At 33.7% G+C, this 18,838-nt stretch overlaps 1 protein-coding gene across 3 annotated transcripts in view; it reads right to left on the bottom strand.

The window, feature by feature from the left end:
* KIF13A (kinesin family member 13A) overlaps positions 1-18,838 on the bottom strand; it is a 255,185-nt gene that overhangs the window by 97,744 nt on the left and 138,603 nt on the right. For all 3 annotated transcript variants that reach the window (XM_051970638.1, XM_051970639.1, XM_051970640.1), the window contains exons 5-9: positions 12,246-12,338; positions 8,808-8,988; positions 4,311-4,398; positions 1,057-1,191; positions 88-200 (exon numbers count right to left, since the gene is read on the bottom strand). In XM_051970638.1, the coding sequence (XP_051826598.1) occupies positions 88-200; positions 1,057-1,191; positions 4,311-4,398; positions 8,808-8,988; positions 12,246-12,338 (610 nt within the window). The remainder of the gene's footprint in view (positions 1-87; positions 201-1,056; positions 1,192-4,310; positions 4,399-8,807; positions 8,989-12,245; positions 12,339-18,838) is intronic.

Below are 18,838 nucleotides of genomic sequence, written 5' to 3'. Positions count from 1 at the left end.
AGTGCCCCAAGGCGTCCTGGCACCAGAGCACCATGCTCAGCTGGGAGTCTGGATTCATGAAAGGTGTTCTTGCAACAGCTCTCTTACTTGTTTATGTTGCTGCCTTCTTTCAGACGCTCCCCAGCGGCTCCTGTTTTAGACACTCTTTCACTTCCAGCCAAGTCTACCAGGCTGACCTTACTGACTTTCTCTCCCGAATTCTAGTTGGTAGAAACAGGAAGCAGGTAATAAATGTTAATGCAAAAAAGTACACAGAAAACAACAACTGGTAGCATTTATGTTTGTGCCAATTAAAAAAGAAACCTGTATCCCTGCCCCTACTCAAAAAAGAAAAAAAATTTCCAAAGAAGTCAGACTTTAAATCTACACATTGGTGATTTGGGGAAGGAATTAACCCAATCAGATTTTAGATTGGTGCAGAAATATGTCATTTCATCATGGCTTTAATTTTCCAGGATTCCTACAAGAAAATCTGAGAGATTTGTATATGTAATAAAAAATCTCTGTCTCCTAACAGTTCAAACTGGAGAAGAAGACTGATAAGCTTGCCAACAAATGTTTCTTTTAAACCCTATCATGAAATTAAAAAAACAAAACAAAACAAAAAACCAACTTTTACTTGGAAACTTTAGGGTTATTCCCAGTTGGATGTTGCATGTTGTATATTTTATAAAGCCTCTTGCAAAGTAAAGTAAATAGGCTTTTTCTTTAGAAAAATGACATTCTGGATTACATTTTGTTTTTCCCATAGATTTCCTTAGTTTTTTTGAAAAACAAAAAGCTAGATGGCATTGAAGGCAGGGATTCCCTTTCATTCATTTGTTATTTATATAACATTATTGCCATGTCCTCCAGGGACCAGCCCACAAGATTCTTTGCTGGTCTTGATTTTAAAACTTTGGTTTAAATAAAGCTATGGGAGGTCAACTATCCTAATAAAGTCTTCAGCAAGTCAGAGGCAGACATGCAATATGAATCCCAGTCCCTGACCACGTTATGAATTATTTCATCCATATAGCATTCTATTGTCTCCACAGCTTCATGGCTCCCACTTACTCCAGACTGCAAGTCATACAATGTCTGTGTGACTATAATGTTGAAGACAGCATGGGAGCGACTGCTTTCCTCATTCATGTTAGTTGCCGCAACTGTTCGAGATTTGTTTCCCTCAGACATCAATGACTCAATATCCTAGGGCAGAAACACAAAGAAAGGGTTCTAAAGAAAAGAGAATACTACAAGTCTGAACACTAATTTTCCTTCTGCCATAGCGGCAACAAATCTCCTTTCTAGAAGTATTCCCTTCCCTCGGCTCTTGTCAAAACATGGTTTGAACTTTCATTCCCATCTTCCCTTCCCTCACTGTGCAAATCTGCTTTCAAAAATTTTATATTTAGAATATCTTTCTTATCCATTCTTTACTTATCAGTACATGCTTCTGTTTTTCAAGTTTCTCTAAATATGTTCTAGGATGCAATTAACAATGACTTCCTGAAGCTCATCTTCTAGGCACTGGGGCTCCACTGCTTCTGAATGTGCTTGGTTTTAGTGTCTTTCTATCAGCCCAATACACATTCATTTAAGAAGATTAATTACAGAAGGTGATGAATGGATGCTCTGGGCAGCACTAGTCTAGAGCTATAATCATTTAATTGGCTGAAGTGATTACCTCACTCTGAGACAATGTTTCAATACCAAAGGTGATTACATTCAATCTTTATTCTTGTGGCTGATTCAGTTAATGTTTTTCTGAAATAGTGTTGATTTGTATGAAAACAGGGGTGAAAATGAAAGGAGAAAGAACCATTCACTTTAACAACTATTTGTTTTTTTCTTCTCCCATTCTGGATAGTAGAAAATTAATGTTTTGAGAATTTCCAAAATGAATTCATTGATAAGAGATGAATTTAGAAAATCACAGGATAAGACAGAACAAGCAGTAGACTTAGAACAAGGAGTGCTGGGTTCAAGTCTATTTTTAGCTAGCTAGCGTCTACATGATTTTGGGGAAGTTGGATAAGATAATTTACAAGTTTTTTTTCCCCCCAGATCTAATAATTATTTGAGTTTCATGAGGTAAATTTTAGTTTTTCAAGAAGTGTCAAAGAAGTTGACAAAAGAATATAGGTGTATACTGCTTTAAGAACAGTTAAGTGAAAATTCAATTTTGGAAGCAGATTAAGTTAAAATGAGTTTATTTTAAGAAAGGGGATTCATTCTAGAGTTTTTTTTAAAATAGTAAATACTAAATCATTTAAAATTAGATTAGAAGTAAACATTCAATTAACCCCTGATTTTTAAGGAATTCACCTTCCTTACCAAATGAGGTATATTCATAATTTAGAAATGCAAGCAAATTAACATGTTAAACAAAATTTAAAATATTAAGGTAAAGACTTTGTTTTATAGAAGATTATGAAAGAAATCTAGCTATTACAAAAGGAAAAAATATTTTTCTTTCCTATAAAGCAAAAATGTTTAAAGGGTTTTTAAAAAATTAAATAGTTTGGGCTTCTGAAAATTTTCTAGAGTAAGAAAATTATATCTTTTATCAAGGAGGTCAATACCTTAAATATAGTGACTACTTAATGGTTCCTTAAATGTCTAAATGAATTTTCAGAGTATATATCCCAGTGATTTTGTTTCCTCTTAAGTTATCTTTTTAGAACTTATAGTTAATGAGACCTTACACTGATATGTGTATCCACCTTTACTTATAAAAAATTGAAAGAAAATGTTGTGTCAGATACTTTAAATCCTCAACAACCATAAAAAATTATTCATATTGGGTTTATAAACTAAGAAATAAAAAGAGAACTCATTTCTTAGGGATTTAGATTGATCATTTCTGATTTTATTTTAATCTCTCAACAGATGATTATGTAATGAAACCTGTTAAAAAGGTGCAGAATTAATTATTCAATTTTCCTGATAAAAAAATAGACAATTTTCCAATTCCCATCTTTTCCATTTCTGTAGAACTAGGGTGAAAAAAGACATGGTGAAAATTAGGATTCATGAACCCTATCTATCTATCTATCTATCTATGTGTGATTTATCTTCTTTTTAGAACTGTCTGTAGTCTAGTGTGGAAGATGGAGCAGTATACCATTAGGGCAGAAAATGTAATGGTTACTTTTGTACATTAAACCCACTTCACACAAAAGCCCAGGTTCAGATAAGTTAAGATCTTCCAGGGTCACACAACTAGTAAGTGCTAGAGGCAAGATTTGAACCCAGATCTTTCCCACCACCTTCTAAGGTTCTTACTACTATTCAGTGCTGCCATTGTGAGCTCTGAAAAAGATTGATATGATCAAATAGTGCTTTAAGAGACCAATGGGATAGTAGTGAGTGTCAAACTAGATGCAGAAAAAGATTAGAATCAGAGACAATATACTGTGACATTCCAGGCAAAAAGGATGAATATATTTTCAAAGAAGTGATTATGATTTAATTGTTGCTGAGAAGAGGAATGAATATTAGTGTCTGAGGTACCAGGAGAGTGGAGATATCACTGATAAAAATGGTTCTGGAAAGGTAACTTAGATGTGGTTGGCTGGCAGGTTATTTTTTTGGAGGAGTTTAAAAGGGGTGCAGAATGATAAATTTTAGTTATGCTAAATTCAAAGTAATGATAGGATATTCAAGTAGCCATATCCTGCAGGCATTTGGAAATACAGGAGCAGAACACAAGTCCAGAGTTAGAGACAAATTTGTAAGCTGTTATCCTAGATACTATTAGTTAAATTTGTAACAATAAACACCAAAATCACTAAAGAAGGATAAGAAAAAAGCATCTAGGATAAGACCTCTGGGACACTGAAAATGAGATAAGGAAAAAAAGATAGTGATAGAGGGATAAAGAAGAAGTGAGTATAGATGAAGAAGAACCAGGACAATATGATTTATGGAAGTCAATGGAAAAAACAGTTTCAAGAAGGAGATAATGGATTATTCACAGTGTCAAATATAGTAGAGAAACCAAGGAGAAAGAATTTTGAGAAAAGACTATTAGGTTTGCCTAGTAGGAAGTCATTAATAAGCTTAGGAAAAGCAGTTTAATAGAGTGAAAAATGATATCTTATGTGTTCAGCAACCACAAAACATTGGAACTCATAGCTTCCCATGAAATTTGCATAAGTAAATTGATAGGCAATGTACTGTGTTTTTGCAAAACGAATTGTGTATTAAACTAGATTCAATATTCTGCACATCAGCTGCAGTAGTACCAGTAGCCAATATCTTTCTGCTCTGACCTTTTCATCCTTTGCCAACACTGGTAGTTTCTTATAAATGCTTATACTTACCTCAAAGCTAGTAACAGCCAGTTGAGATAGGCCATCTACATAAGGCCCCAAGACTTTATGCTCTCGGACTTTAAGGGACTGCCTGCTCCTTCAGGATTTAAAAAAAGAAAGAAAGAAAGAAAAAAAAGAATAGATAGTATTTTACACTTGCAAATGTTACTGCTATTTCTTAATGTATTTCTAAATTAGAGTGGCACTTGCAAAAGATTAGAAAAGTTAATTATTTAAAAAGTTAGTTACAAAAAGAAATTGATAATAAATTCTTAAAAATTACTTTATCTTGGTTTACTAAAATAAAACTATTTTTGCTTTAAAAATACATTTTCCTTATCAAAGCAAAAAGAAAAAAACAACAAACCAGTGTTGCTAAAATACTTAATTCATTAGTTTGATTCGCTGGAAGAACTCTAAAAAATTCAGTTACACATAGACAAGATAACAGAAAGATAAATAAGATAAAATGACCAAATAGAACTCAATCTGCCTAATGCTTAGTGGCAATGGATGCAAAAAAAGATAATTTGATCAAGTGGAATTTCAAAATTTGAAAACTGGACTTTGGAGGTTATCTAAGCTTACCCCTTTGTTTTGTTGATAGAAAACAAACAGGTTTAGAAAAGCAAAGGGACTACTAAATGACAGAAATAAGACTTGAACGTAGGTTTTCTGATTCCAAATCCATTGATCTTTCTGCTACTTCATGGAATATCCACATTAATTTTGCTCTTTTAGTTCTTTCTTCCCATAGATCAGAAAGGAAAATTAGGTCAAGATTAGCTAAAATCCATCAGCATGGGGCCTTTGGCCCAGTGAAGGTTTCTCATTGAAAGATTTCTCTTCTGTATTCTCAAAAAGGGTCAGAAAATACAGCCTATTTGGGAAGAATTTGTGGGTTTCAGACTTCCTCATGCCCTAACCCTGTCTCTTTGAATCCCTTTATTCCACATACTGAGAAGATTGAACCCATAGATTCTTATCACCAGATTCTTTACCACAAATCAAAATTTAAAAATATTTATTTGTGCAAGGCTTACTGCTACTTATTACTACCATCAGATCACTTAAGTTGCATATCTAGAATCCTTAATTTTTACATTTTATACCTACTTAGGTCATTAGTACACAGAATCTTGGGAGAGGAAGAACATGCAAAAACGGTAAGATGATTTTATTTCTTCTGAATCTACATTGGCTTGCTTATATTCTTTCTTTGATGCCTCATCAGAGTGAGGAAGGCTCTTGCAAGTCCTGCTAATCTGGAAAAGATTTATACTTGACAATAAACAAGCTATATACTTGTCATCTGAGGACTAACCTAGCTAAATACAAAGAGGCTCATCACCAGAGACAGGGTTAGTCACCAGGTAATAAATTTTTTTGGTGACTGACTCATTAAACCAATTTAGAGTGCTCATGAATATCTTCTAAGAAGCACTTACCCTGATGAAATCATAGATAACCTTATCCACCTAAATGAATATGTGGTGAGAAATTAGTTGTCATAGGAGAATCCAACAAAGGAATAAGGATCTAAAGTCAGCATGAAAGGTGAAATTATTTACAATCAAAATTGCCCTTGAAAAGTCCTTCATTTTGCTGGCTTTTAAGTCTTTCTTATTAGAAGCCTAACCTTCTCTGAGGTTATCTTCAAGCAGAAAAATACAGGCAAAGAACTTTTTGTCAATGATGACATATTCATGACCTTATTTTACAGATATAAGTTAATTATATTTACTGTTCATTAGTGAAAAATTGATTAAACATACTATTATATTATTATTTGAAAAGAATCTAATTTAAAGAAGGAATTCCTCCCTTACAACCCAGTTGTCACATTGAGGAATACAAAAAACTGAGCAATGGGTTCAACCCAACCTCAACCTTCAAAGACCATTGGTCAAGGGGCAGCCATCACTCAAAGACAGTAGATACAGCTGAATTTACATGGGTTTAACAGGCATTGGGCATATGATAAAACAGTACTTTGGTGGGATCCAGAAAGATGGGACATAATTGTATATATTAACTACAATAAGGATTGACCAGATAAACTTTGAGACTGTGAGGTGGATATATTGGGTCTTTTAAATAGCAAGTCAGTAGAGTTAAGATTGAAAGGAAAGGGGAGAATTTTTTTGCTGAGGCAATTGGGGTTAAAGGATTTTGCCCAGAGTCACAAAGCTAGGAAGTGTTAAGTATCTGAGACCAGATTTGAACTCAGGTCTCCTGATTTCAGGGCTGGTGCTCTATCCACTGTTCCACCTAGTTGCCCAAAAGGGGAGAATCTTCTTGGCTCTATTGTGTTCTCTTTTTTACAGCTCTCTACTCTTTATTATCTTTCACGTCCTCAAGCCTTTTCTGAACATGTGAGAATAACTTGAAAATTAAACAATTTTAGGTTTCAATGATATACTATGTCATTTATCATATTTTTACAAAGAAAGAAGACTTATACTCATCTTAGAAAGAATTGTCTTATAGCAACCATATCCCATTCTCAGTCTAGGCTTATGTGACACATGGATCCTTTTGGTGGAAATCTATAGAACTTAGAAAAGTAATTCTAGAATTTTCCAGTGATTGTTCAATTTCCCTGTTATCCATGATTGTGATTGTATGTCACCAATATTGTCCAAGAGCTTTTGTTTTTATGTCTAGCATAATGCAATATTCACTGTTAAAAGTAAGTGATAGTAAAGAAATGTGATTTATTTCTAACATAAAATATGTTCTTCAAAATATATTTAAATAACTCCCTTGATTATGAAATCTCAAATTCTCTATCACTTCAGCAGCAGAACTATTTTCTATTTTGCTGCAAGGTTCAGAGTTCCCTTTTAAATGACTCTCCCAGAAAAAAGTTCTTTGATTAAACTGAATTAGGAAAAAGAAAAATAGTGGTTCTTGTAAGACTTGGGACATTAAAATTCTCAACAAGTGGCATGTAGACAGTTTATTTTAAGCAGATGTTGATGAGCTTTGACCAGTCTATGAGATCTCAATAAATTAATTGAACAAACACTCATTCAGCACTTCATGAATAAATGACACTTTACTATGTGCAATGATGCAACGATGAAACACGGATACAGTCCATTTTACAAATTAGGACAGGTAGACAAATAATTTTATAACAAATTGGAATATGCTAACTGCTTTAGAGAGTTCAAATAAAATGGAATAAAAGATGAAAGGAGGAATCACTATCTAGTTAGTGGAAATCAAGACAGTCTTCATGAAGTAAATAGGCATCCAAAGTGGAACTTTAAAGAAAGAATTCAAAAGGGAAGATGGGAAAGGAGTTTTGGTAGTTTTTTTTCCCCTCAAGCATTAGAGATATATATAAAGGAAAGAAGAGACAGAAACAGGTCAGGAAACAATGAGTATTTATGTTTGGTTGTGAAGTGTTGAAGAAGCAACTATCCTACTAAGCGTCAGAGTACATATAATGTAATGCTGGAGAAACTGAGGCAGGAGAGAGATTAGAGAGTTTTTAATATTTTATTAATTGGAGAGCATAATTAATTGGACAGGACTCTCTAGGGAAACAGGTTTCTATTTTATGTTGGTGGGGAGAATAATCAAAATCAATGTAAGGAAAAAGGGACAGAAATCGGTACCATTTAACAGTCTACAGAAACTATAATGTTTTTATAAATCACAGGTTGAATGAGAAGAAATTTTTAGGACAAAAAAATAGATTATTAAATGGAGAGATATACTGGGACCAATGGATCCATGTTGGTCCCAGGGCTGGACAAGACTGTAATCTCAAAGAATCCAGCGATGTATGGGAGAATCCCTATCCTTATATACCTTTCTTACAAATGAAGGAAGGGGAAAGAAGCAGGAAACTTCTTCAGAGATCCATTTGGCTCTGTCAGGATGGGGGGAGGCCATAAATTCCTACTAAAAGCCAGAGTCAGGATGCCTGAATAAACAGAAGTAAATTCTTGAGGACTAAAGGAGTCAGGAAGTCTAAATTCCCCCTTATCTTGAGTCTTACATTAGCAATTTACAATCCTAGAGCAAATGGTCCTCAGTCTTAATGGACCAGAGGGGGATTTCACAACTAAGGGGATGAGGCAGAACAGTTAAGGAAACTGAGACAAAGGAAACTAGTGCAGGGAAACTGAGGTAGAACAGTTCAAAGAGACTGTGGCATAACAGTAGAAATCAGAAGTTAAGAACTAGGAGACCAAAGTATCAGTTGGGTTGTAAAAATTAATAGACAAAGAGAATGGCAAGAATCAGAGAGGAAAAAAAAACTAAACTATGGACTCAAGTCATTGATAATGGTAGGAGAATGTCTTGGAGATTGATATATGGTAGACACAAGAAACAGTTATAATCAGAAAGTATCAAATTCAAGTTAACAGGAGCCAGAGTTGTAATATAGAACAAACTATATTGAAGCTTTTTTTAAAAAACCAAGATTATTTTAATATATGATCTCTATTATAGGATTTTAAAATGTCTAATTTCCAAATGACTTACCCTTTGGGGTCTAAAAGATCCCGAACTTTCTCATTATAGATTTCCATATATGACACTTCAACTTTAAAGATCTGTGATTCATTTTGTTCCAAAGAGATCCTTTGAAATAAAGCACAACAAAGCCGTGGAATTAAGCCCAGCTGCTCAGCATTGCCCATCATTGAGAAGGATTTTCCTGAACCTAGAGAAAAGCAATCAGAGAGAGGTAAAGATGGAAAAGAGGGGAAAAATAAATAATATGGATTTTAAATGTACTCATATGTTCTATATACGTTTCTGTGGGTATTTAATATATAATTTTCATTTTTAAGGACCAAAATGGCACATTATTCAGATAAGGATATTTCATTATTCTCCTCCAAGCCAACAATTCACTGTTCATCTCCATACTTTTGCATAAGCTATCTTTCCAAGCCTGGAATGTATTCCCTCTTTATCGCTTCTAATTTCCTTTAAAGCTTGCCTCAAACCTCCTACCTGAGGCTGATACTATTAACTTTATCTTCTCATGCCTCTTGCTTACCCCTCCCCTTAGGTCATTTTGTATATACCTGAACATACTCTTCCTTGATGTAACAGAATCTTCTTGAGAGCAAAGATCATTTCATTTTTGCCTTTGTATGTCCCCGGTGCTGAGCCTGGCCTAGACCAAGTTCTTGATAAATGCTTGTGAACTGGTGAACTACAATTCAATTCACTCTAGGGAAACAGGTTTCTATTTTACGTTGGTGGGGAGAATAATCAAAATCAACGTAAGGAAAAAGGGACAGAAATCGATACCATTTAACGTCTACAGAAACTATCATGTTTTTATAAATCACAGGTTGAATGAGAAGAAATTTTTAGGACAAAAAAATAGATTATTTCCTGATTATTTTACAAAACAGTTTTACAGGAAAACAAAAAAAAGTATAACATATTTAATTGGGGGGGCAGCCAGATGATGCAGGCAGTAGAGCACTGGCTCTGAAGTCAGGAGGACCTAAGTTCAAATCCAGTCTCAAACACTTAATACTTACTTGCTGTATTACCCCAGGCAAGTCACTTAACCCCAACTGCCTCACCAATAAATAAATAACATATTAGTTTCAGAGAGGCAAACAATGAAAGAAAAAACATTTTCTGTCATAATAGTGCTTGAATATATCCCTTTATAATTATAACTGTACTTGGATAATAAAGGAAGACTGCATTGTACTCTCCCATACTATGAGTTCCTGGAAGACAGGGATGGCATTTTGTCCTTCTTTATATCACTAGTTGTACAATTACTGACAAAACAGGCACTTAATGAATGTTTATTAACTTTCATGAATTTTGTATCTTATAGTTTTAAATTGGGATGGCTAGGTGATGCAGGATAGTCCTGGGCCTGGAGTCAGGAAGATCTGAGTTCAAATTTAGCTTCAGACACTTACTACCTGTATGACCCTGAGCAAGTCACTTAACCCTGTTTGCCTCAGTTTCCTCATCAGTAAAATGAGCTGGAAAGGGAAATAGTAAACACTCAAGTATCTTTGTCAAGAAAACTCCAAATGGGGTCAGAAAAAGTTGGAAAGAATAGAAAAGAGTGAACAACAAAAAGCTTTAAATTAGAGATTTAAAATTTTGCATGTAGCCTTATAGATTCTGAAACTTCCTAGTATCCTCAAAACATTTTATTGGCTCTCTCATTAATTGTTTTCATACTCAATATTAGATGATGAATCAGGTGTCTAAAAGATGATATAAGATAACATTATCAATTTTATTTAAAGCTATCATCTGCCCACTGTGGGTCTGATCAGTATATTTCACGCCTAATTATCAAGGATAAATATTCTTAAACATGTCCTAGCTAAAACCCCACCTTCTCCAAGAAGCCTTCCCCAAATTCCTTAAGAATAATGCCTTCCTTCTATGATTATATATAGTTTATCTTATGTACACCTTTGTTGTTTTCCCCATTAAATTATGAACTTCTTGAAAGCTTTCTTTTTGCCTCTTTTTGTTTTCCTGAAGCTTAGCATAGAAGCCACACACTGAGTTGGCACTTAATATATAAATAGCTGTTGACTTGATATTTCTTACTTTATTGGATCTTTAAAATAACTATGTGAAATAGGAAGAGAAGGCATAATTACTCCCCATTTTATAGATATATTAAGTTATTGAGATAAAGACCTAAATACTCATGGACAAACAAACTAGACACAGATTTCCTGATTCCAATACAGTCTCCTTTCCTTTACAATTCAAGGGAAACACCATGTACAATGGAAAAACTATGGAACTTGGAGTAATAGGACTTGAATCCAAATTCTGATTTTGTTACTTACTACCACTGTGATCTTAGAAAAATCATTCAATTTCTCTGACCCTCAGTTTCCTTCTCTGTAAAATGAGAGGATTGGACTACATGCTGTAGATCTATGATCATAAAAATGTTTTTCCTTACAATAAAATCTTAGTTTTCTGTATAATCCATACCAGGAAACTAATTCTAAATATCAAGTACAGATGCTGTTGGGAAAGTGGAGTGTCTGAAAATAAATACAAGGTAGAAAAAAGTGGAATGGACAATCAACAAAGTCTTTACCGTCAACCATCACTCCAAGCAGACAAATTGTAGTTAAATAATTCTCAACATGTTTAATTAAAACAAATAATCAAGATCTGATTACATTTAACTACCTGTGTGACAATTAGGTTAATTAGCAAAATGTAGAGAGCTAAATAAAATTTTTTTTGGTCAGTAATAAAATCGGGAATTTTACAGAAACAGTAGCATAGAAGTTATCACTAGAGCTGTATAGTTGGGAAAGGAGATGGAATGGTCTTCTTGCCAGAGGCAAGGGAAAACCTCAAATATCACATAAGCTTTGTTGGTATTTGCACAATGTCAAGAATTTGAGGAAGATTTCCAATATGAAATCCCTGTGGGAGGACCTATTAAAGGGCATGTGCCAGAGTAACACAAAATGAGATATGGCTTGGTTGCAATCTTGTTGGAAGGAAGACATATCAATGAGATTATACTGAGATGACATTACAATGAGATCAATAATATCTATTTAACCAAATAATAATACTTCACTTTTCTAGAGTACTTTATGGACCATTGTTAATCTTCATCTGTAAAAATGAAGGTAGTGGGCAAGATGATGTTTGAGATCCCTTCCAGTAAGGAACATGCCGGTAAATGTTCAACAACCAGCTTTCCAAGGAAAAAAAAAGTATTCACAACACACTTTAAGTTTAGTCTGCATTAATAACATTTTCTCCATCATTTGCTCAAGTCCAGAAGCACTTTGGAGTTTAATCTTCATTATTAATATTTTCTCTATCATTTTCTTAAGTTTAACTAATCAACAAAACAATAAATCAAGCTTTGATATGTAACATTTGCTGATCATAAAGATATATTTTTACATATAAATACAAAATGAAAATTCTTACCTGTCTGCCCATAGGCAAAAATACAAGCATTGTATCCTTGAAAGGCTTTTTCAAGAATTCCTTCTCCCAGGCATTTGAAAACTACTTCTTGACCTGTCAAAAAAGAAGACTAAGGAATTAGTTAATAACCAACCCCCTGAAAACATGAGCAATGTTCTTCTACATACAGCAGAGTGAAAACATTTCTAACTACAAAGAAAAAATACTGCTTTTGAACAAGGTGAAATATTTGTACAAGAGAAGTTACAGACACATCAACATAGAAATGCTGACAGAAAGACTAGCAGAAGAGGTGATCCCTGTAATCCCCTGGAGATAATTATTGACAAAAGGAGAAGGAATTATAATATTTCTGATATCCATAAACCAATGGATGAACCATAACTAATAAGAGAACTAGAAATATTTAACTTGGGGACCATAAATATGACTTTATGGGCATCATAAAAATAATACTAACAAGGGGGCAGCTAGGTGGTACAGTGGATAGAGCACCAATCCTGAAGTCAGGCTTCAGATACTTAATACGAAGTAGCTGTGTGAGCCCGGGCAAGTCACTTAACCCCAATTGCCTCAGGAAAAAAAATACTAACAACTAGAATATAGCAAAGTAAGAGTATTCTTTGTTCAAGAGGAAGAGATGAAGGAATAGGTTATTCAGCTTTGTGGAAATTCACAATCATGAGGTAAAAGGAGAGGAGTCTCTTTAAAGAAAGAGAAACAGAAACAATATAATTTTAAGACTATACTCCAGACTATAACAGGGTGATTTGAGGCTCAAACTTTGAGCAACTGGATGATATGATCTTGATGCTAATAATAAGTTAGCATTTATAAAAGGCATCACAAAAATCTTGGGATACTTTATGAAGAGTTTTATATATGTAATCTCATTTGAGCTGCACAATAACTTTTGAAGCAGGTTCTAATACTATTCCCTTTATACAGATGATGGAACTGAGGCAGACAGGTTAAGTGACTTGCCAAGAGTCATATAATTAGTATCTGAGATAGGATTTGAACCCAGGATTTCCTGACTCCAAGACCAGTGCTCTATCTATTGTGTAGTACTATATGCCACCTAGCTACACTATTTATAGAACTGTGAAGGAGTTTTTTGGGTGTATGAGGGAAGACACCAATAACATGTATATCTGCTAAGACTACAATTCTGAGTTAAAAAAAAATCAAACAGTTGCTTCAGTAACCCATGATATCATTAGTGTCCATCAGTCAGTGAAATAGTTAATAAACATTTGTTAAGTGCCTACTATGTGTCCTTAGGAATTATGCTAAGACAGTGGCAAAAGATAATTTCTGCCCTCAACCTAAAGGAGGAGACAACAAGCAAATAAAGATGCACAAACAAGCAATATATAATGATAAATAAGAAATAATTAAGGGAGGGAAAAATTGGGGAAAGTTTCTAGCAGATAATATGGATAGGAAAAATTTCATGACCAAATAAAGGATAGAGAGAATTACAAAAAGATAAAACAGATAATTTTGATTATACAAAATTAAAAGGGTTTTGTACAAACAAGTCAAATAAAGCTATAATTAAAAGGTAAACAACTGGGGAAAATGTTCTGTAATAAAGGTCTCATTGTCAAGAAATATAGAGAATCAACTCAAATTTATAAGAATAAAAGATATTCCCCAATTGACAGATGGTTTAAGGGTAAGAACAATCAGCTCCCCAAGAAAGAAAACTCAGGCTTTTTATAGCCATATTAATAAACACGTGCTTTAAATGATTACTAATCAAAGCAGATTATACTGCTTTATACTTTATGCCTATCAATGTGGCAAAGATGACAAAAAAGGAAAATGATAAAGGCTTAGAACATAGTAAGCACTTAATAAGGATTTATTTACTAATTGAATATTAGAAGATCTGTGGAAAAACAGCTACAATGATGCAATGCTAATGGATCTGTTAAGATATACAACCATTCTGAAAAACAACTTAGAATTATACTCCAAAGTAGGGCAGCTAGATGGCATCTGGTCTCAGACACTTAATATCTTCTGGCTGTGTGACCCTGGGCATGTCACTTAATCCCAATTGCCTCAGCAAAAAAAATACACACACACACACACACACACACACACACACACACACACACACACATACTCCAAAGAGAACAAAGAAAGAAGAAAAGATCCTTTATCTAACAAAATATTTATAACAATGCCTTTTGTAATGGCAAAAAAGGAGAAACTAAGGGGGTGTCAGTGGTATATATGAATGTGGAATATTATAGTGGTGTAAGAAATGAAAAAAATAAATGATTCCAAAGAGACAAAGAAAGACATATGAACTGATGTAAAGTGAGCAGAAACAAAAGATAATTTATGTTGTTACATTAATATTACAAATTGAATAATTTTAAGAACTTTTATAAACTGATTGACAGGGGCAGAAGCAGGAGAATGATTTATAGTATAAAAACTCTAATACAACCATAAAAACAAATAACTTGAAAGCTGTAAGAACTATGCTCAATTCAATGACCAAAAATGTTTCCAGAGGACTGATATGAAACATGGATTGCTTAAATTGGTAAAAGAGGCTCTACACAGACAGGATGTTACAGAAATTATCTAGATTAACAATTCAATAAAGTATCAACACATATTTCTGTAAAATCATGATCAGTGCCCAGTTTAATGCTTAAATAGGTTAGAATTAGAGAAGATACTGTTTTCTTTGGGGATATTTGCAGTTCTGTCAAAAGCAAATAACTTGTAATGTCTCCTGAATGATGGGAACTGAAAGTGACAATCTCTTAGGCTAAGATTAAAATAATGGAAAGATATTTAAATAAAAATCCTAAATAATTACTTTGATATTTTTGAATAGAGGATTTTGTATGTCTTCTCCATTTTGATATAAATTAATTTGATAAGAATGAGTATTAAAACAATTAAAACTATATACATTTATTTACATAGACCTGACTGAATTAATGAAAACTATAAATTTTAGATTGATTTAGAAGTGCGATTTTATTCGTGTCAAATATATACAAGAATATGAAGGAGTGAAGATCAAAAAGCTACTGAAAAGAAGCCAAGAAAAAGTCTGTTTTATTGATTAAATAGTAATTTGTAATCTGTACACCACATAAGTTTTCTAATTAATAAATCAATCAATTCATTATCTTCTCAATGAGATCTATATTTAATGCAAAAGAAATCAGCCTAACCAGAAAAACAAAGTGAAAATGCTTATTGTTGAAACAATGACATGCAAATGAATTGGCAAGCTTTTGAGTTGTATGTAAACATAGGAAAGGGGTAATAAACAGATAAACAGTGAACTGTATCCCAAATTGAATAGATTACATTTAGGAAATATTGCATCAATAATTCCAAGTTGTCCATTGCCACAGAATACTATCCTTTTAATACTAACATTCTTCTGGTAGTGTTACATCAGTTCAAATCAAGGAATCCTAAAGTAGTTCATTTTGCTTTTAGATAGCTCTCATTGTTAGGAAATTTTTTTCCTTTTATCAAATAATTTTGTTACTTTCAGCTTCCATTCATTGCTCTTTGTGGTTCTGATTCACTCCAACATTCACTTTTGTATGACTTTGTGTTCCAAATTTTTCTTTCTCCCTCCTTCCCTTACTTTCCCCTTCCCCAAGAAAGCAAACAATCTGAAATTCATTAAACATATGCAATCCTTTTAAATATATTTCCATATTTGTCATATTGTTCAAGAAAAATCAGATCAAAAGGCAGAAAAAAACATGAGAAAAAAAGCAAACAAACAAAGATGAATATACTATACTTTGATACACATTCAATCTTCATAGATCTCTTTCTGGAGGCAGATGGCATTTTCCATCCCATAATCTATTGTTATTATTATCTATTATTAAATCACTGCATTGCTGAGAAGAGCTAATACCATCACAGTTGATCATCACATAATCTTGCTGATACTGAATATAATGTTCTCCTGTTTCTACTCACTTCAATGAATCTGAATTCATATGTCTTTCCAGGCTTTTTTGAAATCAATCTCTTCATTATTTCTTATAGAATAAATATAGAAGCCAAGAAAATGAAGTTGTCACAGAGGAGGTGGCCCATAGCTGCAGGTATGGGAATTAAGCATTAAAAAGGCCTTTGGGCTTGGCTAAATTTCTGCGGAAGGAAACCAGATTGCTAGAAGTAAAAAAAGTAAGCGTATAGTAAGAAACTAGAGTTAGGAAGTATATAGTATTCTTCATAGAAGTTTGTGAGTGAAGGGAAACAGAAAGTCATAGTAGTGTAGCTTAAGAAAGTACCAGAGTTGAAGGCAAGGTTTTTGGATTGATTGGTTTTGTTTTGTTTTGTTTTGTTTTTATTTGTGTGTGTGTGTGTGTGTGTGTGTGTGTGTGTGTGTGTGTGGTGAGAGGAAGAGAGTTGTTGTGGTGGTAGTTGTTTCAGATTAGAGGAAAACAGAGACTATTCATACCTTGAGAAATAGCTTATAGAGGAGGAAAGATTGAAGTTATGTGAAAGAGCATGATGGAGCCATGTTATGAAAGAGGTAAGGGATAGTACTAAAAGTTCAGGTAGAAAATATCAGGAAAAGATACCTCTTCCCCTTTGATTAGGGCAAGGTATCTGCATCTGAATGTTGAGAGCAAAGTCTGCTTCCCTATTTTTTGTAAGGTTGGAAAGCAGCTTTCTGCTTTTATTTCTAATGCCACATCCAACATGAAGCTTTTTCTGTTTTCTCCATCTACGATTAACTCCCTTGCAAAATTATCTTGCATTTGCTTGTTTTCACGTACTTTTTTTTTCAATTTTGTAGCTTTTTCCCAAATAAATGCAAAAATACTTTTCAACATTCACTTTTGCAAAATCTTGTATCTCAAATTTTTCTCCTTCTCTGCCTGCCACAGACAGCAAATAATCCAATATAGACTAAACATTGCAGATACTTATGTACACAAGTATCTCTTTAGACAGAATGGAAGGTGCTTGAGTGTCAAGACTCTCATTTTTGTATTTGTGATCACATTGCCTTGCATGGTGCCTGTCACCCAGTAAGCTCTTAATAAATGGTCCTTGATAGATTTATTCTCAACTCAATAACAGTACTGTTTATTTGAAAATTCCTGTTCTCAGTAGTTTCTGCTAGAATATGTATTTTAAAAATTGCTGAGACTGACAATGAGATAAACTTTGCTGGAATTTACATTTTGTTCCAAGGACAAATATAGATTTTTAACACCTTTGTGAGATACTGAAATATTCCAGAAGAGTACAATAGATTTAGCTAAATAAATAAATCATCAGACCAAGAACAGATATGTCAACAAAGGAATAATCGACTACTTATTAATGCATATCTACAGTAACATCTTGGCACAGTGAAAGAGATACAAATAGCATGGATAAGTCTATAGAGTTTATGTTAATGATTACATAAAATTGTACAAATAAAAGATGTTTTTTCCTTTGTAGAACACATTCTTCTTACATTGTACTGTACATTTTGTATCAGAGGTAATACAGTATAATTCAAATACTTTGTGTTTGATAGAAGGCTTGCCCATGATAGTATACATGATAAAAATTATAGGAAAAGATAGTGGAGTGTTTCAATGAGGCTATGGATTTATTCTATAAGTTCATTTAAGAAAAATATATATCTTTGTTTTGTGCCCTAGTCAAAGAGGAAGAGGTGCCTCTTCCTTCCATTTTCTACCTGCACTTTGAGTACTATCCCTTACCTCATTCATAACATGGCTCCACCATGCCCTTTCACATACCTTCAATCTTTTCTCCTTTATGAGCTATTTCTCAAGGTATGAATAGTCTCAGTTCTTCTCTAATCTAAAACCACCACCACCATCACCACAATCGTCGTCTCCCCCACCACAAAAAAAAAAAAAAAAAAAAACCCACACGAAACAAAACAAAAAAACCCAATCAACCCAAAAACCTTGCCTTCAACTCTGGTACTTCCTTAAGCTACACTACTATGACTTTCTGTTCCCCTTCACTCACAAACTTCTATGAAGAATACCATACATTTCCTGCTTCCAGTTTCTTACTATACACTTACTTTTTTTACTTCTAGCAATCTGGTTTCCTTCTGCAGAAATTTAGCCAAACCCAAAGGCCTTTTTAATGCTTAGTTCCCGTATCTGCAGCTATGGACCACCTCCTCTGTGGCAGCTTCATTTTCTTGGCTTCCATATTTGTTTTCTTGAGGTTCTCCTCTCCTCTCTTTGATCTTTTTCTTTCTCTTGTTGACCTCCTCACAGTCATCCCATCCACTAAATGCACCTGTTTCTTAAAGCTCTACATATATCTGAAAAGGAGACAGCTTCTATGGGAAATACAGCAGTAATCCTAAGGTCCCCTAATTTTAGAGTGCTATTGTTTTAACAATCTGCTGTCAATGATTCTAAAATCTTCTCGCCTTAGGACAGGCTACTAACATTGCTGATTGACAGATAAATAATTTGCTGGTCAGTGATAACCAAGTTCCTGAGACAATAGTGAATAGGCCACCCCTCAACCCTACCTGCAAGCCATAAAATTAGCAAATAAATAACATGAAGCTCTGATCTAACTTT

Source organism: Antechinus flavipes, chromosome 1, assembly GCF_016432865.1.
Source record: "Antechinus flavipes isolate AdamAnt ecotype Samford, QLD, Australia chromosome 1, AdamAnt_v2, whole genome shotgun sequence".
Taxonomy (NCBI): Eukaryota; Metazoa; Chordata; class Mammalia; order Dasyuromorphia; family Dasyuridae; genus Antechinus; species Antechinus flavipes.
This window is presented reverse-complemented; position numbering and strand designations above follow the sequence as displayed.